The sequence below is a fragment of the Lemur catta genome, chromosome 12 (genome assembly GCF_020740605.2).
Source record: "Lemur catta isolate mLemCat1 chromosome 12, mLemCat1.pri, whole genome shotgun sequence".
Classification (NCBI taxonomy): Eukaryota; Metazoa; Chordata; class Mammalia; order Primates; family Lemuridae; genus Lemur; species Lemur catta.
Genome location: NC_059139.1, coordinates 37,847,313 through 37,868,814, shown reverse-complemented (window position 1 = coordinate 37,868,814; position 21,502 = coordinate 37,847,313). Strand labels below are relative to the sequence as shown.

The window sequence follows — 21,502 nt, the reverse complement described above, 5'->3', positions numbered from 1 at the left end:
TCATGCTGAGCTGTTTTGTAGCTTATATTCTTCACTTAGAATAGTATGTTATGCCCATTTGGTCATGCTATTAAATATTCAACATTTTATTATCTGCATCATCTAATATGAAAGTAATATATTTGTCCAGTCCTTTGCTCTTAAGTATGCATGTAAGTTTCTAGTTTTTTAATATATACACAATGTAGTAAGCAGTTCCTTTATAGATAAACATCTGAATATATTCATGAGTATTGTTTTAGGATAAATTTTAAAAGTGAATTTGCTAGGCAAATGGATGCCTGCATTCAAAAACAAATTTGATTTGGATACTGAGGAGTTCACACATCATGTGGCCTTGAATTTCTTTTCTAATTCAGTAATTCTTCAAAAATAAAAGCAAAACCAAAAACCAGATCAAAGAAACAACTTTCTTGCTCCTTTTTTCAAATTAATAAAATTTTTCTATAATGTTGCTTTTGCAAAAAACTATTATAGAAAGTTTTTGTAAATGACTTATATATTTTGCCTTTTAAAGGTCAAAATTTACCAAAAGGAAGTTTTAGGACCTATATCTTGTAGCCTAAATGTGAGAAACATGGTACTGAGAATATTGAGGAGGTAAAGCTGTGTTATTTGGGGCAAATTAGTCAACTTCTCTATTCTTTAGTTTTTTTCCCCTCCAGAGACTGAGGTCCATTCCTTCTCTTCTACTTGCCATCTTCAGCTGTCCTTGTGGAGCGCTTATTTTTCCCAACTTTTGCAGACACCTAAGATCTAGGGGCTGCTTCCCAACATTGTACGTACTTGATATTTGCTTATAAAAAAATAGAGAATTCTTAAAAGTGGTACATTTTAATTTTATTTTAAACAATTACTCAATTTTGGACAGTGTGTGAATTTGGATAAGTATTGCTTGATGGAATTTTGAATTAATAAAATTTTATTTCACTGCTACTTCACTGATTAGTTGGAACTCTTACAGGAAAAGTTAGCTAGTTAATATGGTGGTTACTGCCATAGCTCTTTTGTAATTCATGAATATTCATTTATAATATGACATAATCTTAATAGTCATTCTTCTCTGAGGTCCACGTAAAGAAAGTTTTTATTTTTAATTATTATTTTAAATCATATTACAAATGACCAAATCAAAAACATTTCTCATAAAATCATACCACTTTATATTGAAATATTTTTTCTCTCTTCCTACTCCTTCCCTCCCTCTTTGATACTCCTCGTCCCCCTATTAGAATTCTGAGATGTGGTACAAGCGTCACAGTATTGCTATTGGTGAGGTGCCAGCTTGCCGTCTCGTCCACCGCAGACAGCTGACAGAGGCCCATGTAGAAGAGATATGGAAGTCTATGACATTATCATAGTATGTGCATTTGATATTAGTGGGAAATTTGAGTGATTTTTTTTTCTATTTTGTTTCTTCACCACTCTCTGTATATTTAATGTTCTGAAATTATGTATAAAAATCTCAACTTTGCATTATTTGCAGCTGTGCTTAGCAAACATAATTTAACTGAACTCTAGGGATTTTCTATTGCCATTTATATTAAAAATAGGAGTTTAAAAGCCTAAACTTTCTAGTAATGCTGAAATCTTAAGTTTAATAAAATACATAATGGAAAATTTGGTCTCCTAGATATTTGATGTGTACTGTAGGTATAATTAAAGGTACCAGTGTTATAGCAAATTTGCTTTTTCTCATGAAGATGTAGTAATACGGTTTTTTACCATAAGATAAGCTTTTTAAATATATTTTTAGTTATTAAAGCATTCAGGGTGTTATTAAATGCTTGCTATTAAATATTTGCTAAAGACGAAAGGATATCTTTTAAGTTTGTTTTTATCATACTGCATTTTTACTCTTTTTTGTCCCACAAAGATTGGGTGAAGTGCACGAAAATAATACATTTTAAAGGTTGATCTTTTGGAGTGCTAGTTTTTTGGTAAATAATGATTTTTTAAAAAATAACAGTTTAATTATTTATCTTTTTAGCTTACAGAAAATCCTTGGCTTAGATTCCTTAGAAGAAGTTTTAGACATCAAACTTGTCAACTCCAAGTTCATCATCCATAATGTGTATAGTGTTAGCAAGCAGGGAGTCGTTATCCTTGATGACAAATCAAGTAAGTGCCTAAATACTATTTTGCTCCTGGTTGACCCAATACATTGACCGCACAGGTCCATCAGCTCCTATTTGACCTTCCTAAATCCTAAATAAGTTTGCCCCTTCATTACATATATCCTTCTCCCACTTCCTTGTAACTAATTGTTTGGATTAAGGAAATGTCATAGAAAGATGACTATCCAGTAGTATTCATCAGTCTCAGCAAAATCTATCCAGAGGCTAGTTGTGTTAGCCGCCCTGGTCATTAAGTGCTTCCATATTATCCCCAGGAAAACCTCTGAAAAGTGAGCATGTTTAAGACCTAACTGAGAGCTTGAGTCAGTTTTCAGGTGGGCCCTGGGGTCTGATTGCATTTAGGATTCTCACTAACCTTTTTGTTAGGGTATCTTTGTGTCAGATTTTCTAGGATAATGTTTATGTCATTTTTTTTTCTTTTTAATAAGGTACCTTTTTAAATTTTGAAGGTACTTTACTTTTTTATATCTTTTCCTCCAGGCCAGTCTATAAATTCAGGAAAAAAAAGACATTAAGTAGCTACCCAACCTAATTTTTGATGTGTAAAAATGTGTTCACGGTGCTTATAGTAGGCCACAATTCCCAGACTAATTTTAAAACATCCTATGGATAAGGACTGGACGAGAATTGGATGAGCTCTTTGATATGTTCTTCCTTTAGTTCAAACCTTTGATGCTGGATATTGGCTGGAACTAGAATGATCTTTGAACGTGGGAAGATGGTATAACACTTTTTGGGTTTTTGTAAAATATTAAATTAGGGTTGGAGGCTCCTGGGCAGCAGACAGAATGTACCAGAAGGAGCCTGAGCAGTTGTAAGAGAACAAGAGGTTTTTCTAGACCATGTTTCCTGATAGGAGTAGCTTCTGTCTTTGAAAACTGAAGCACTTCCCCTTTTATAGTCCCTATTATCAGGAATGGAGGACAAAGGGAGACAGAAATGGATTTGTGGTGACTTTATGAGTTGTGAGTTTAATCTCAGTGTATAAAATTAAGTTTCTAGAATGAGGGAGGTATATCCTTTGAAATACATCTAAAATCCTTCTACGTTCTCTGAGTATAGCAAATTAATACTTTCAGTTATCAGTTAGATGACCAATCATCTTTCATTTTACTAAGTAAGGTCTTCAGGAAGAAGAGAGCATTTTGTAAGACTCAGGTTCATTAGATCTAACTCAGTTCAAACAAGCCATCTTCTCAGTTTTACAGAAAGTAGAGAAAATGAAGTGGAAGCCTGAGTGCCGGCCTGTTTCATCAGATGTCTACAGCAGGGCCAGGAAGGAAGAGATTCTGTTCACCAGGGATTATTTGTAGCAATGTTATATTACTGTTACCATTTTAAGGCTGTCCTAACAATAATAGCATAATATTAATATGTCAGTGGAACTTTCTTGGCCTAAAGCATTTTGAAAATGGAAACATGTAAAATGATACTTATATTGGACCTAGAGAATTTACCTTTTTTGAAGGGAGGTGTTTGGTGAACTTGTTTCACAAATGCATTTGATTACTAATATTTTTGTCTTTTTTGTTTTTTCTTTTTCTTCAGTAATTCTTAGGATATGTGGTTTGTCTTTTGGTTTATTTGGAATAAACCATCAATTTTTTTTTTACTAAATCTTTAAAAGGTGCACCTTGTCCTTAGAGAAATTTGTAGGCATAATTTATATGGTGCATGGTACAACACTGCTGCTAAGGAAAGATTTCCATCTTTTAAATGTTCTGACACATAAATTGATGATTTGTGATTAGCAGATATGTTTCATATTACTTGGGCAAGTAATACATTCTTACAATATCAAGTATGTATATAGTTCCTTGAGTTATGTGGAATTGAATAAAATATCTTCTTTTTATTTTTGTTTTTCCTATAGAAGAACTTCCTCATTGGGTGCTGTCAGCTATGAAGTGTTTGGCAAATTGTAAGTACTAATTATCTGCCAGTTTTGGGAAATTCAGAGAAATTAGTGCCCTAAATTATTATAGAAAAAATTTCTGCTCAATGGGCTGAACATTAATTTGACACCTGTGAGACCGGCAGTTAATTGTTTTGGGACTACTCTGCTTTTAGTGATAAATTTGTGACTTAATGAAAGGGCTGAATTATAGAACAGTTTTAAAGGGATTTGGTGGTTCTAATTTCTAGTAGATATAATCACACTACAGATAAAGTCTGCACTACTAATTGTTTCATCACATGAAAGAAATTAGTTAAATATTACATGTAATATTGTGACAGATAGCTACCTGTTAATAATCTATAGGTTTTTATTCCTAAAACATGTATTCCTGAATATCCACTGTATTTACATTATCAGTTTGGTCAGCCGATTCTGTCTATTACTAGCTTTCTGTAAGGCAGCACTTTAAGTGGGAGAGAAATATTTTAGAAGGCTGATCTACTTGATATGTAGGATGGCTTAGAAAGAGAAGAACTTGCATGCAGACAAACAAGAAACACCGTTTCAGTAATATGTATGTAAGATGAGAGGGCCTGGACCAGGGTGGTCTCTGTGAATATTTTCATAGTTATGAAATCCATTTCATAGGGAAGTGCTTGGGCTTTTTATTCTTCCTGCTTGACCATTTGAAGTAAATTAAATTTAAATTATATCTTTGGCCGGAGTTCACAATGATGAGATAGAAAGTACAAATGGGAAGTTAAATTATCCATTTCTGAACTCTTGGCAAACCAAAGATTTAGAAGTTGATCAGCTGAGCATGAACATAGGAAGCCAGTATAACCAATCTAGGCTATAATATAAAATGTTATAAAGTATATATTAAGATGTGTTTATGATTTGAATTTTCAATGAGGACTGAAATGTAGTGAAGAGTATAATTTTCCCTCAAGCAAGATGTATACCTAAAGCCACAAAACTTCTGCAGAAACGTTAGAATAACTCTGATTACTTTTCAATGGAAAGGACAAGTGTGAGGAATGATTTAGCAATGATCTTCATGTGTATTAAGTGGTGTTACAGTAGGTGGCAGATGTTGGGAACAGGGAATATGTGTCATATGTATAAAGTGCAATGATTTATGACATCCATAAAATGTTTATTTATGTGTCAAAAAAGGTGGCCAAAAGGCAAGGTCAACCTTTTGAATGCTTTATAAAATCACTAAGTGTTCCAAAATTCTCATTGACCCTCAAAATCTACTTTGAGTCCATCAAAGTCATGACCTGTTTCTTGTCCTTATCCTTAGTAAGTACAGATTCCCATTACAGTCATCTAAAAGGGAACAGAAGGATAGACTGATTATATATTTTGAAGGCCTGTTGCCTCCTTTTCTGTTAGTCTGTTGCTCACGTCTTTCTCTTTAGGCCCATCTGCATTTATTGTAGACCATGTGTATGTCGACCTGGATACTTTCGTTTTTGGCCAGGCCCAGCTCTGACTGAATAAATACAAAACTGGGTTAACTATGTTTTTCTTTTTTGTGCATGTATCTCACAAGAATTCGATAAAAAATGGATACAAAAAAGTCAAAGCTTTTCTTTCCCAAAATCTGTCAGGAATAACGTTTATAAAAAACCAGATTAAAAACACATTCTTAAAGTTCAAGATGACTAAGAAAGAAAAGATCTTAAAAATATGGTCTCCTCTCTTAGGACTCACTATGCACTGGTTTTTTTAGGGAACCTTTTTTGATTTTTGCATATTTTTAACAAGGATGATGAAATGTTCACAAAGGAGAACAACTGCTTAGAATGAGCCACATACTTATCCTGGTAGGGAGTAATTCTAGGCAAAGTGTATTGCTTGCTGAGACCTACCAACCTAATTATTTCAATAGACTGAGCTTAGGATGTGTCAGAGGAGGTAACAAGCAAAAATGGTGGCTACGTTTGCTGCTAGGTTGATGTGATACCACACACATAGGTATTTCACAATTTTCATTATTTTAACCAATCAAATTAAGTTATTTTATAAGAAAAGAATATTGAAAGGTAAGAGAGTTTTTAAAGAGACTAAAAAATGCCATTTGATGATATCCCAGTGGCCTTGAAATGTGAAGGCCCAGAATGTTTTACTGTCCTTTTTAGCTTGATACTCTTTCTTTAGTTACAGCATTTCTGTAGGAAGAATTTCCTTTTAATTTATCTTGGCTGCTGCTTTTGTTCTCCTGGGGGTAGAGGTCTATTTGGGTATAGTTGTTTAGTCTTATGCTAACCTAGAACTTTCCAAGGGGGTCGCACTCTTCATGCCGTAATGGAAATGGAGAAGCCTGGCTAAACTGTTCCTCGTGGGACCACTTGCCATTTTTCTCAGGGTGCAGGCAGCTCCAGTTCGTTTCTCAACTTGGCAGCGTAAATCTTTGGTCTGTATATGGATTATCAGGGGCCTTTGCTGCCAACTCTGTAGAGAACGTTTCTTGTTCCTGTTTTGGTCCAAAATATGAGTGGATTTTTGCTTTACTTGCTGCTGGGATAAAATACAGGTGGGACCAGGAAGTTTCAGGGTTCCTATTTTTGATCCAACTTTGCAGTATGACTCTGCTTGGTAAACTATCTTTTGATGGTTGGTCGGAGATCAAATAGAAAGTGTATAATCAGAATGAATTAACAAGACAAAATGTAAAATCTCCTTTTCAGGGTATCTTTTAAAAAGTTAACATTTTTATTAGTCTGAAATAGTTTAGAGGCAGAAATTATTTCACTCAACTCTATGACCGTAGGATTTTATAATATAGCAATGATGAAATAATGAAAAGCTTTAGAAATTGCTTTATAACTGTATTATACATGTGAACTGATTGTTATCTTGGTCAGTTTATCAAGACTGGGAAAATATTGAGTATTTCAAAGAAAATTATTGTTTACATTGAATAAAAATGCCTTTCAGAAGGACATTTAAAAAATAAGAGTGTGGTTCTTTTAAAATGGAAGTAAACTTTTGATTTTCCTCATTGTTTTATAATTGATTTCAATTTAGACACAAAGCATATTTGTGTAAGCAGAATATATAGTGCCCATTTAATTAATGTCAGTTTTTCCCATGAAAATTTTTCTGTGTATCTTGAATACCTGGATATCTGTACGTGCCACACTTATTCACAGAGAGTAATACTTAGAGGTAATTGCTCCATACTGTTTTTCTTTCTCTCTCTTTTTAAAAAAATAGGGCCCAACTGTTCTGATTTGAAGCAGCCTATGTACCTGGGATTTGAAAAAGATGTCTTTAAAACTATAGCAGATTACTATGGTCACTTGAAAGAGCCACTGCTTACGTTTCATCTTTTTGATGCTTTTGTCAGCGTATTAGGTAAGTTGGAATATATTGAATGTATATCTGCATTATTGATATCGAATCATTTCATTTTTCACTGTCTGGAGACTTTCATTAGCCAAAATTCATGGAATTTTTAAAGTAAAACCTGATAGGCTGCTTGGCATGGCTGAAGTCTTGCTCGATGAAGGAATAAAATAAAATGATTAAGCTCTATTATGAAACTCAAAGCAAGGGCCGGTAGCTTTTATTTCTTAAGAAAGAATATATATGTTGCATGCCATTTTTGTACAAAGGAGTATAACTTGATTGGTATAGAAGAATGAATTTGACATTTACTGTTTATGACTAAATTTATTATTCTGGATATGACTTCACAAATAGTCAAGTGTGGGAGGTGTGTTTCCATTTAGAAGTCTAATTTCTATTTATAGAAGCAATAGGTTTTTTAGGACTATTTCTTATTTGAGACATGCAAAATAAATATAGTACAATAACTTTATCATTCATTAAAACTTGTTGCTATTCCTCATATAGATTTATACTTTAGAATTTATGCTCTGAAAGAAACATGGTAGAAAGGAAAATAAACAACATTATTGCTATTAGTCTTTCTTTTTTTTTTTTTTTTGAGACAGAGTCTCACTTTGTTGCCCAGGCTAGAGTGAGTGCCGTGGCGTCAGCCTAGCTCACAGCAACCTCAAACTTCTGGGCTTTAAGCGATCCTACTGCCTCAGCCTCCCGAGTAGCTGGGATTACAAGCATGCGCCACCATGCCCGGCTAATTTTTTCTATATATATTTTAGTTGGCCAGATAATTTATTTCTATTTTTAGTAGAGACGGGGTCTCGCTCAGGCTGGTCTTGAACTCCTGACCTCGAGCGATCCACCCGCCTCGGCCTCCCAGAGGGCTAGGATTACAGGCGTGAGCCACCGCGCCCGGCCTACTATTAGTCTTTCTGATATTGTTTCTTTCTTCTTGGAAATCAGATTTTCCTGCTGGCTGTTGTAATTGTTCAATAAGTATTATCATTTTCTTATCAAAAGTTTTGCTTTAAAGACCAAATTATTGCATGGCTATCATATTCTCTTATGTAAATTTATAGGAATTATTATACTCTTGTTTTTTAATATTGTGGAGTTTAACCATCTTTCTCTTTCGCTTCTTTTATTTTCCTTCCTTTCCCTTGCTTCTCTTTTCTTCCTCCTTCTTTCTATCTGACTTGATTTTTGGAAAGTATGGATGCTGCCATAATATCCAAACAAAATATCAGTAATATGTGAATAAGTTACTTGATCTCATGGCACAGTACTTTAGAGTTTAAGCTTTTGTAGGTTCTGTGATAATAGCAAACAAACATAACAATTATAAATCATGTACATAAGAGTGAGCATTTTCAGACAGACCAATATTGGGAACAAATGAGGGATTAGGCTTATTACTGGGTTTTGAGACCATGGTGCTTCTTGGTATTTTGTTTCCAATCAAGGAGTATTGAACTTGGGCTTATGCACTTGTGAACATCATGCCTAGCATGCTTGTGGAGTAATTGAGTAGATTCCCATTATAGCTACTTGCTGCCATTTTGCCATTGGTAAAAGAAGAGTTCTAAAGAGTGGATTAAACATTGCTTGTTAGATTTTCTTCTCATTTTTCCATTTTTTAATAATCTATAGTAAAATTATCTGATTTGGAAATTTTTTTTAAAAACAAATTCAATTTGTATCAGTTATATTTATGATATCACTGGTCTATTCTACCACAATTGTTCATTTGAATCTCAGCTAGGAATTAAAGCTGTCTATTTCCAAATTGATATCAGAGTCAGCTATTCTCTGCAGTATCATCTTTAGAAGGATTAGGGTGGAAGAAGGATGGGCAGATTGGGGGAATTTATTGCCATTAGGTATCAGTAAGAATAGACTAATGCATGGTAATGATATATAAACCTTGCCTTATCCAGTCCTGTTCAAGTGAATATATTTGAGACAACCTGCATTGAAAACCACTTTTTTTAGATCCTTCTGTAGTGAAAGAAGAAAGCCTTCTAGATTATAGAAGACCATAATTTGTCAATAATTAACAAAGATTATCTAGCGTAGTAATCCTGTTAGAGTCTATGGGAAAGGGTAAATATCTAGATATGTATGTGAGATCCCAGTAAGGTTCACTCATCCCTTAAACCTTTGACTTAACTTTGTTTGGAATAGAATGTCATTTGATAAAGTACTTTTTAAAGTAAGTAATCAGTCTATTTTGTGTAGAAGCTAAAAATTCTACAGCATTTCCAACAAAAGTGATTTTCAGTTTAGTTAATGAACTTCTTTTGAGGTTTATTCCTTTGCTTCTGGCATGGTTGGGCTTGATGCCAAAGTTGTGTGAGTGCAGTTAGTCATTACTGGTACATGAAACAGGACCTCGAAAAGTTCTCAAAAAAGAAAAACCATGACATTTTTGTAGATATAAGACTTACTTTCTACTTACATTTAAAATTATTCAATTTGGCTCAGGAGTCTGACCTACCAGTGTAACTATCCATAGTAATTGATCTTTCTTCCCAAAAAGGCAGAGCTTGTTGATTCCTGAATGGGGCGAATGAGAGTGAGTAGCATCCTTTACTCACACTCCACCCCCACCCTACAGTCCATTGTATTGTATAGCGTCTAATAATTTGGCATACTGAGGAAAAGAGGGAGGCAGAGAGGAAACACAAAAGGGCATGGGAGCATGGTAGGGTGTTGTGAAAAATTGAGTGACTTGTGGGTTGTATAATCTGAGAGCTCACACTATTGGTCTGTGAGCCAAATGTGGCCCACATATTATCAATACACCATAAATAAGTCTGGTTTGACATGTGTGTTGTAAAAATGAAATTTAATTAAACTGTTAAACCTTAAGAAATAGGAGATTCACGTAAGAATTCATATTTCTGGCTATTTTTCAAAAAATTAGAAGGTCTAGCAGCTTTGGGCTTGACTTTTCAGTGACACAAACTGCTGTGGGTGTATAGTGAGTGCCTCTTCTAGAAGAAGCAAGTGTGTCATGGGCATGAAGGCTAATTCATGCTGCTGATCAGTTATGGTGCTCCTTGAAAGAGGCAGTTGTTTGTACTTTGAAGTGTTATCAGGGTCTAAGGCACCCTACAACTTCAACAATGCATTCTTTCACAATTTATACGTCATTCAGTGGCGTCCCTTTTTTTCTCTAGTATTTAAGCTACTTTGTAAGTTGCTTCAGTGGCATTCTTTCCAGGTCTTATTGCTTCTTGAAAGAATCATCTTTGTTTTTCCTTTTCATCTTTAATTTCTGCAATGCAACCTTTCACACCTCTTCCTCTAATTTAAAATATTTGTGGTCCTTATGAGTATTATAATGCTGATGAGCATTGAATTTCTTTAATGTTGATATTGCAGTATCACAAAGCAAGCATATCATCTTATCTTTAGCAGAAACAAGATAATATTGCAATTCCCAATCCTCATTAAAAAATCTATTTTCTTCCTTCGGCTTTCTCTTGGTCTTCTTTGACACAATGGGCTGTTAAGCAGATAGAATTATTGTAAAAATTGCTGTCAAGCTGTGCACCTATTCACAAATTCCACTTCAAACAGAAATACAGTGCACCATTGTCAAAAGCTGATAACAGACTAACATACTTGACCCCCGTAAACTCTTACCAGCCAGCCTCGTGTAGTAGTGGTGCCAGTCAGGTGGGGCAAGTTAGAACTAAATTATGAGCCTAGGAGCCTGTCGATTTAGCCCTTATGGCTTACTAACATTCCAATTGTGCCTGTCAATCTGGGAGGATTATTTTATTCTTTGGTATTTTAAATATATTCATTTAAAAATAAAAATATATTAATAAAAATAAAAGGATTTGTTCTATAAAATTTGGATTCTGTCAAAAGGCCGCACTTAAGGACCTAGATCCCCACCCCTGATCTAACCTCTAGTAATGTAGAACATTATACATTTCCATGAACTTTGATTTTATTCATTCCTATCATAAGGAACAGTTGGGTTTCCTTGAGTATTAAATTATTTATTTACTTATTCCACTTCAGTCCAGCTAAATGATGAAGTATTTCCCTGATTGAAAAAGTGTCACAGATGGATTGCACAAGTTATTTGGTTTGATTGTTGATTATCTTTTCATTATTTTGTTCTTATTTCACCAATGGAAATATCACCACGCTCCCTGGTTTGTTTGGTTGTACCTACTTTGACAAACCACTGCTTTTCTGGCTCGTTTCCTCATTGATAAGTAGCAATAATACCTATAATAGTTATACATATGAAAACATGAAAATTAAAGCAATGGGCAACACTTATTTTCCTCCTAAATATCTTTGTTTTTGAAAAATATAAAAAGATGAGAAAATACATGACTTAAGATGGGATAATCATATATTGGTATCTAACCATTTCTTCCCTCAAATGATGGAAGATTTTTATGTAGAACTACTTGTGATAAATCTTTACAATCTATAACTAGGGTAAGTACTATTATATGTCATTCAGAAATGCAAGAAAAAAGTTACCTTTGGGGCTATAGAAGCCCCTTGTCGTTTTCTCAAGAGAAAGATGAATCAATATTTTTATGATGATGTTGAAATTATACAAATGATGAAAGATGAAAAAGTTATTCTTAACTATGTTTAGCAAAATGAAATGAATCCAAAGAATAAAGTAGTTATAACACTGAAACTCTTTAGTAAAAAAAAAAAAAAAAAAGAAAAGAAAAGAAGATAGAATGCTAATGTCTTTCACAGGTTCTTAAACTAGAACCTAAAAAACCCCACAAAACTCTTTAAAAATCAGTAATAGTTTATGAGCTTGAAGAGTTTGAAAGTACTTGATGAAGATGTCTTTTGTGTTCAACTGTAGACTTTCTTGTGTATTTTAAAGCTAAGTTCTCTTGCAATTATATTTTCCTGAACTCTATAGTGTACTTTTGTCAATAAATTCTTTTTGAAGAAAGAAAAAAAGATTAGGCAATAGCGAACAGTGAGAAAGAAGTTAGAAAACAGAAATAGAGAGCTCAGATTGAACTACTTTTGAGAATCTAAGTCTTTCCACATGCATGGGAACTTAGGAAAGCAGTATATAGCCCTCTAAGATTCAGTGGTAGAACTAAAAATGAGTACCTCTTTGACATTTGAATGGGTTGAAAAATAACATCCTTGGGACTGGATGTCAAGAAAGATTTGATACACTCAACCTCAGCCCTTTTTCCATTTATCTCTTTGATCACATACCCACTTCATGGATCACCCATGTGCTGAGGACTTTTACTTTTGTATTTTCATCCCCGATCTATCTCCTAAACTCAAGATCAGAGTATATTTCTGACTCCTGACAGTGTATTCCTGGATGTTATATAAGAACCTCAGCTCAAACTCAATAGTCCCCAAAACCATAAAGTTTTTGAAACTTTATATTAGGTGTGAAATCTATGTAGTAGAGTAGCACTAGCAAAAAATAAGAAATAGAATAATATGCAAAATATCATACTGCACTGTATGTAGAAAGAGTAGATATTTTCATAAACTTATGTTTTAGTTAAATACCTATGTATATGCTTATGTATTATTGCAATGTAAAATATATTTCTTAATTTGAATATGTATTAGTGAGAATGTGGAGAAACTGGAACCCTCATATATTGCTGGTGGGAATATAAAATGGCACAACCATTTTGTAAAATAATTTGGCATTTCCTCAAAAAATTAAACCTACAGTTACCACATGATACAGCAACTTCACTTCTCGGTTTATACCCAAGAGAATTGAAAACTTATGTCCACATACAACTTATACCCAGATGTTCATAGCAGCATTACTCAGAATCGCCCCAAAGTAGAAACAACTAAAATGCCTATCAAATGATAAATGAATAAAATGTGGTATCCATACAATGGAATATTATTCAGCCATAAAAAGGAATGCAATATTGTTACATGCTACAACACAGATGAATCCTGAAAACATTAAGTGAATGAAGTCAAAGACAAAATATCACATATTGTATCATTCCATTTATATGAAATGTCCAGAATAGGCAAATCTATAGTGGTTTCCAGCAGGGGAAGAAAGAAAGGGGAGTGACAAAAATGTTGTGAATTAGATAATGGCTATAACTTAGTGAATATGCTAAAAACCACTGAATTATACACGTAAGAAGAGATAATCTCCTAAAAAAAAGAATAAGCAAAGAAAAAAAGAAGCAAATTGGATTTTAGGAGTTAAAAAAATACAGTATCTTATATGAAAATTTCACTGGATGGGATTAGGAGCAGATTAGGCACTATAGAAGAAAGGAACAGTGCAGAATATATGCAATAAATCTAGTCTAAACAAAGCTGATATCTTTTTCCCCTCTACAGCTGCTTTTAAGATTTTATCTTTATTATTGGTTTTTAAGAATTTGTTTATAATGTATCTTGGTATGGTTGTTTAAATAAAGAGGTATAGCTTATTAACCAATAGTGGAGATAAAGTGGGATATTTAAAAGTACTTTTGGATGCACTTCTTACTTCTAAGATGGCCCCCAATGTCATGCTCCCTGGTACTCATGCCCTTATATAATTTCCAACCCTTGAGTGTAGGTGGGACCTGTGACTTGCTTCTGACCAACGGAATATGTCAAGGGTGATATGCAATAAAACACATCTCAATAAATTTAGAATGACTGAAATTGTTCTAAGTTCTCTGACTACAGTAGAATTAAAGTAGAACTATAGGTCCAGATTTGGTGAATTCTACCAAACATTTAAGAAAAGGTAATGTCGATTGTATAAAAATAGTTTTAGAAAATAGAAGATGAGGGAATACTTTCTGAATCATTTTATGAAGCCAGTGTTATCCTGATAGTAAAACCAAACAAAGATGTTACATAAAAATAACATATCACATGATATCCCTGATATCACTTGATTAAAATGGTATCTATCAGGGTTCTCCACTATGTGGTTACTCTTTTTCTCCTTGTAATTAATAGATTTTGTGGGGTGGTAACTTTGAAATGTGTGTAAGCTTTCCAACATTAAACTTTCAATTTATTTATGTCGGTTTGGACTCAGGACTTCATATTTTATTTACTGCTTTATAATTCATTACCTGATGCTCAAACTGTCTCAGATTTGGCTAGTAGCAGGGCCCTGATGCTGGCTCGTGTGTCCATTTGCCACATCCCCACCATTCTTTGACTGCTTTCTTGCATGTTGACACTACAGGTTCACCTTGTACTTTTTCCCACCATTCTTGGAGTCAGCCATTCCTTCAAGCATTCTTTATTCCTTTTAGTAGAGAATGATATTTAGAAGCCAAGATCTAGGTGATAGATTTGGTCATTGTTTTGGGGTATTGTTTGTGGAAAGAAAACAAAATTCTCAGAACATTTTAAAAAGTGATTATGCAATTTGATTTCCAGACTTCTACCAAATATGCTATTTGAGGGGAGGATTATGATTAAATTGGCAGAACATAAGACATCCATGTGTCCACTGCCCTGATTTAACACACACATTTTGTATCATTGTAATGACATCCATGTGTTACTCTGTATCTGGAAGCACTATTGTTAGGTTGTTCAGAATTCACATCTTTACTAGTTATAGCAAATTGTTTTCCAGAGTGGGTGCAGCAATTTACACACCCATGAGTAGTATATTCCTATAATGAGCATTTTCTTACTAATACTTGATTCCAGAAGGTTTTAAAAATTTTCTATTCTTTCTCTTCTTTTTTTCTTTGAGACAGAGTCTTGCTCTATCACCCAGGCTGGAGTGCAGTGGCACAGTCATAGTTCACTGTAACCTCAAATTCCTGGGCTCAAGTGATCTTCCCTGCCTCAGCCTCCCAAGCAGGTGGGGCTATAAGCACATGCCACCATGTCTGGCTAATTTTAAAATTTTTTATCTTGTTATGTTGCCCAGGCTGGTCTTGAATTCCTGGCCTCAAGCAATCCTCCCACTTTAGCCTCCCAAAGTGGCGGGATTACAGGCATGAGCCAATGCACTCGGCCAAATTTTTGTAATCTGATGGGTGTGAAAAGGAATCTTATTGCTGTTTAATGGTCATGAGGGTTTCTTCTTGTGTGAAATATGTTTTCTATCCTTTGCCTGTGTTTTTCTTTTGGTTTTTCTTTTTTATCATTCTAAAAATATATTCTGGATATTCTAATTTTTGTACCTTGTAGCTTACCAATGTTTCCTAGTCTGTGGTTTGTCTTTTGATTTTAATTGAAAGAAAGAGCTTTTATGTTTTACTTTAGTCAAATTAATGTGTTTTATTTAAAAAATTCTTTCTCTAGCTTTCAATCACAGAGATTGTATACTTCTCAGATTTTTAAGTTTTTTTCATCTTTAGGTCTCTAACTTGATTCATTTATGTTTAAAAATAACTTTATTGAGGTATAAATAACATACAATTTAAATGCATTAATTTAAATACAGTTAGTTTTATAATGTATACTTGTGTAATTACTATCACAATTAATAAATATTCCATTTCCATCACCCCTAAAAGTTCTCTTATGCTCTTTCTTGGCCATCCCTCCACCCCATCACTGGTACCAGACAACCAGAAGTAGAAATTTTCTATCTGTGTAGTTAGGTTTTCTTTCTGAAGAGTTTCATACAAGTAGAATTATATAGCATGTACTATGTACCTGGCTGGTTTTGCTTTACATGTTTTTGAGATTCACTCATATTGGTGCACATACCAGTAGTTTGCTACATTTTATTGCTAAGTGCTCTATTGCATGGATATACCATAACTTGTTCATCCTTTCACCCATTTAGGGACATGTGGATTATTTCCAGTTTGGGGCTATTATGAATAAAGCTTCTATTAATGTCCATGTACAAGTCCTTATATAAACATGTATCTTTATTTTGTTTGGATAAATAATCAGGAGTGGAATTTCTGGGTCACATTATAAATATATGTTTTCTTTTATGTGAAGTACTTCTTTTTTCCAGAGTTGTGCCATTTTACATTCCCACAGCAATGTATGAGTTCTGGTAGCTCTATATCCTTATTAACAGTTGGCATTGTCAGTCTTTTAAATTTTAGTCACTCTAGTGGGGTGTAGTGGTATAGCTTTGTGGTTTCAATTTGCATTTTTTCTGATGACTTGTTATTTGGGGCATCTTTTCATTTGTTCAATGGCCATTCATATATTGTCTTTTGTAAAGTGTTCACATCTTCTGCCCATTTTATAATTGGCTTGTTTGTTCTGTTATTGAGTTGTAAGAGTTATTTGTGTATCTGCATATAAGTCCTGTGTTAGATACATGTATTGTAAATATTTTGTTCCAGATTGTACTTCTTTTTCATATTATTAACAATGTCCTTTGAAAGGCAGTTTTTAGTTTTGATGAATTCCACTCTTTCATGGTTCATGCTTTTTGTGTCTCAAGAAATCCTTGCTTACCTTTAAATATTATACCACTTTATATATAATGTTATTACCTTACAATAATATTCTTTAATTTTCTTCCTCCACTCTTTATGTTATTGTTGTCATACATTTTACTTCTACATATTTTATAAACTCTACTATATGTTATTTTTTCTTTAAACAGACAAGTTGCTTTTAAAGAAATTAAGAAACAGGAAGCAAGTTTTATCTACCCACATATTAGTCTTTTCTGGTACTTGTTATTCCTTTGTATAGATCCAGGTTTCCTTTTGGTATTGTTTTTCTTCTGCTTGAAAAACATCCTTTAACTTTTTTGTAGAATAAGGTCTCTTGGTAATTCACTCAATTTTTTTTTTCTTTTTCTTTTTGGCTGGAAGGGGGTCTGAAAAGTCTTTGTTCTGACTAAATTTTGAAAGATATTTTCACTGGGTATAGAATTCTAAGTTGAGGATTTTTCTTCCTTCAGCACTTAAAAGATATCAATCCCTTATCTTCTGGCTTGAATAGTTTCTGATGAAAAGTCTGTAGTCATCTTAATTTTTGTTCCTCTCTGCATGTGTCATTTAATTTCTACACTTTAGATGTTCTCTATCAGTGATTTATTAGGAATTTGAATATAACGTGCTTGTACGTAGTTTTCTTTATGTTTATTGTGCTTTGATTCATTGAATTTCTTTGATCTGTTGATTGATAGATTTCATCAAATTTAGGAACTTTTTGGCCATTGTGTCTTCAAATATTTTTTCTGGGCCTCATTCTTCTTTTCCAGTTATTCATACGTTGGATCACTTGAAAATTTCCCACAAGTGGCTGCAACTCTGTTCATTTTTTTTCCACTTTTTTTCTTTCTTTGCTTCTATTTTGGCTAATTTATATTATAGTATATTTAAATTTCTTATTTTTTTTTCTTGCTGTGTTTAATCTGCTATCATTCTCATCTAGTGAATGTTTTATTTGAGACTTAACATTTTTCATCTCAAGAAGTTCTATTTGCTTCTTTTTATTTTTATTTTTTTTCATTTTTTATTTTTTTTTGAGACAGAGTCTCACTTTGTTGCCCAGGCTAGAGTGAGTGCCATGGCATCAGCCTAGCTCACAGCAACCTCAAACTCCTGGGGTTAAGCGATCCTACTGCCTCAGCCTCCCCAGTAGCTGGGACTACAGGCATGCACCACCATGCCCGGCTAATTTTTTCTATATATATATTGTAGTTGGCCAGATAATTTCTTTCTATTTTTAGTAGAGACGGGGTCTCGCTCTTGCTCAGGCTGGTCTCGAACTCCTGAGCTCAAACGATCCACCCACCTCGGCCTCCCAGAGGGCTAGGATTACAGGCGTGAGCCACCACGCCTGGCCTGCTTCTTTTTAATATCTTCCACTTACTGCCTCATTTACGTTTAGGTTTCTTTTACATATGTGAACATAGTTAGAATGCCTTTTGTAATATCCTTTCCTGCTAATTCCTTTATCTTTGCTTCTGGATCTGTTTCTATTGACTGTCTATTGATTTTTCTCCTGGGTATTAGTCATATTTTTCTGCTTCTTGGCATGTTTATAATTTTGATTGGATATTGAACATTGAATTTTTCATTGTCAATTGGCTGGATTTTGTTGTCTTCCATTAAAGAGAGTTGGGCTTTATTCTATTAGGCAATTAATTTACTTGAGTTTCTGCTTGCCCATTTGTATGTGATTTTTTAAAGCTATTGTTAGGGCATGACTAGATTAGTCTTTACTAAAGGGAGAATTTAGTTTTATTACTGAAGTATGACCTTTCTGGGCTTTTACCTGAATGGTCTCAACAATCACGAGGATTCTCTTATTACGTGAGATCTGGAAAGTGTTAAGCTCACAGCTCACTGATTGTTCTTTGTGTAACTTTGTTGACTTTCACCTTATATGTGTATACACATTTCAGTATTCCTTAAAGTCTCAAGGGGATTCCTATACACATTTATTGAACCCTTGTTTCACATGGTTCCCTCAACTTGGAAATAACTGTGCTTTGCAACACCCGGCTGACTCACCCTCCCCAAACTCCAGTCTTTGTCTCTTCCACTTAGCCAGACTTCCATGCTCTACTTGATATTCCATCATCATGCCTTGTGACTTGCTTTCCCCGCTATCCCCTTGCAATCTATTTGCTGTACAGCTGCCACAATCAAAAGCAACTCAGATCAAGCAATCCTCCTGCTCAGAACCCACAAGGGGCTTCTCAGGTCACTTACAATAAAACCCAATGTTCTTAATGATAACCAAGGTTCTGCATGATCTGGCTCTTGGCTCCGTCTCTAACCCCATTTCTGGCTTATCTTTTCCTTACACACTCCTGTCTCTTCACGCTGGCCTCATTCCTGCTCCTGAAATGCTCCCAGCGTACTTTCATGTTACAACCTTTGTAATTACTGTTTCCTCCACTTTCAAAAGTTGTCACTCCATTACTTCCCCAGCTTGCTCTCGTTTCCTTCAGATCGTGGCTCACATGTCTCTTCCTTAGACAGGAGTCTTTCCTGAACTGGTAGGAATGTTTTTTTCTGAGCACATCCCTTCACTCCCCACCTCCTTTCCTGCTTTACTTTTCTCCATAGTGTCTTTGCACCCTGACACTGTATTTCTATATCTCTTGGTTTATTATCTGCTGGAAAGTAAGGTGTGTGGGATCAGATAGGGATTTTGTTTTAGTTCCTACTGTATATCCCCTCCTAAAACATTTCCTGGAATACAGGCAGGGCTTCATAAATATTTTTTTGAAAGATGAAAGAATGAATTAAAATATGATCATAAACCTTTTTTCTTTCTGTGATTTTATTGTATAGAATTGAAAGCAGGTCTGCAGAGATCATGATGATGATAGTCAACAGCAGCATTTCCTGGACACATCTTGCATCAGAACCTGGCATATAAAAAGCTCTCTCCTCCTGCCTTGCTTTCCCTCCCATGCACATCCACTGCCAAGCTCCTTCGTCTGGGATCCAGGGCCTCCTAAGACCTCATTTCTCCTGGCCTTTCTAGCTTCACTTCTACCAAGCCCTTGCTCTTACAGCCTATGCTGCAATAATACTGAGTGACATACTTCCCTTCATGTGCCCCTTGCAGATGTCTATTGCATCACTTCTCACATTTTGACACTTATTTATTTATGGATCCCTCTTCCTTGTAGTGCATAAGCTCTTCAAAGGAAGGGGCCTGGCATACCTTTGTATTTCCAGGACCTAGCACAGTTCCTGGTATATCATACATGTTTAGCAAGTATTTATTCAGCGTAAAAGACGGTTTTTGCCTCCAAGTCAAAGACTAGTGGGAACTTGAAAAGGTTGGATATGCTGAGGTAGGAAGAAGGCATATAATACAATTGAATGAGCACATTCAACTATAAAAAATAGCCTAAGTGGAAGGAAGGGTTATTTGACAGGTGTTCTTTAGAAAGAAGTGGAGACATTTGGCAGTCGACTGACTGTGTCAGCATTAGTCCTATTACTTGGTCTTTGAGAGACATGCGAGATGGTGACCCTGCTAATCATGAGGAAATAATACACAGGGGAGAATTCAGGGCAGCAGTGGCATATTCATGTTCTTGCTTTTGGACCTGTTAACAGTGTGAGTTTTGACGGTTAGGTTAGCATTAGCCTGACTGCTCCTGGTTCAGTGGGAAAGAATGCTGTGAAAACTTACTTACATCTTTCTAGAGTATGGGAGGAGAAAACAGCTGTATTTGGGTCCATGTATTTGTCATCCCTGGTTGATGGTTTATATTTTCCAAGATGATTTGTGAGTGACAATGGATCTATATTCAGTTGGCCCAGTATTGTTGAATATGTGAAAATATTTTATGTAATTTAAAAATGTATATTTCATAAAAATGTGAACCTACAGAGTCAAGTAGGCTATAAGTTTTAAAAGATTGAAAACTTTTTTTTAAATTCAGGTTTGTTACAGAAAGAGAAAATGGCAGTTGAAGCATTTCAGATTTGCTGCCTCCTCCTGCCTCCAGAAAATAGGAGAAAGTTACAGCTGTTGATGAGGATGATGGCAAGGATCTGCTTAAATAAGGAGATGCCACCACTGTGTGATGGCTTTGGCACCCGAACACTGGTAGGTTGATTTTTAACATCTGCTGTGATGAGGTTTTGGAATGAAATGCAACTGATTAAAGTTTACTAGTTTGGGATATCAGAGGGACGTGCAAGGCAGGCTTGCTGAAAGAGCCACGGTCTGGTGTCCACCCAGTCTTGTATTGTACTTTTCGTCTAAGTGTCTTAAAGAACATATTGACAAGTAAAGACTGAGTAGGGGGCAGACTCTGAGTGTAGAGATACCTGCTGCATCCTGTTTTACCAATATTTTTTAAAAATTTATTTTTTTATCTATTTTAATTACCAAATAATAATTGTGTATATTTGTGGGATACAATGTGATGTTTTGATCTATGCATACATTATAGAAAGATTCAATCAAGCTAATTAACATGTCCATCACCTCACCAACTTAGTATTTTTTTATGGCGAGAACATTAGAAATCTGTTCTTTTAATAATTTTGAAAGATATGATACTTTATTATAATTGTGGTCACTGTGCTGTACTATAGAGTATTAACACTTATTCCTCCTGTCTGGTTGGAACTTTGTACCCTTTGGCCAACATCTCCCATTTGCAAACCCTTGCACCCCCAGCCTCTGGTAACCGCTGTTTTACTCTCTGTTT

General features: G+C 34.7%; 1 protein-coding gene across 2 annotated transcripts in view; it reads left to right on the top strand.

Annotated features, from left to right (window-relative positions):
* DEPDC1B (DEP domain containing 1B) overlaps positions 1-21,502 on the top strand; it is a 74,086-nt gene that overhangs the window by 40,214 nt on the left and 12,370 nt on the right. For both annotated transcript variants that reach the window (XM_045565956.1, XM_045565955.1), the window contains exons 4-8: positions 1,233-1,360; positions 1,991-2,121; positions 4,012-4,059; positions 7,267-7,407; positions 20,726-20,892. In XM_045565956.1, coding sequence (XP_045421912.1) covers positions 1,233-1,360; positions 1,991-2,121; positions 4,012-4,059; positions 7,267-7,407; positions 20,726-20,892 — 615 coding nt within the window. The remainder of the gene's footprint in view (positions 1-1,232; positions 1,361-1,990; positions 2,122-4,011; positions 4,060-7,266; positions 7,408-20,725; positions 20,893-21,502) is intronic.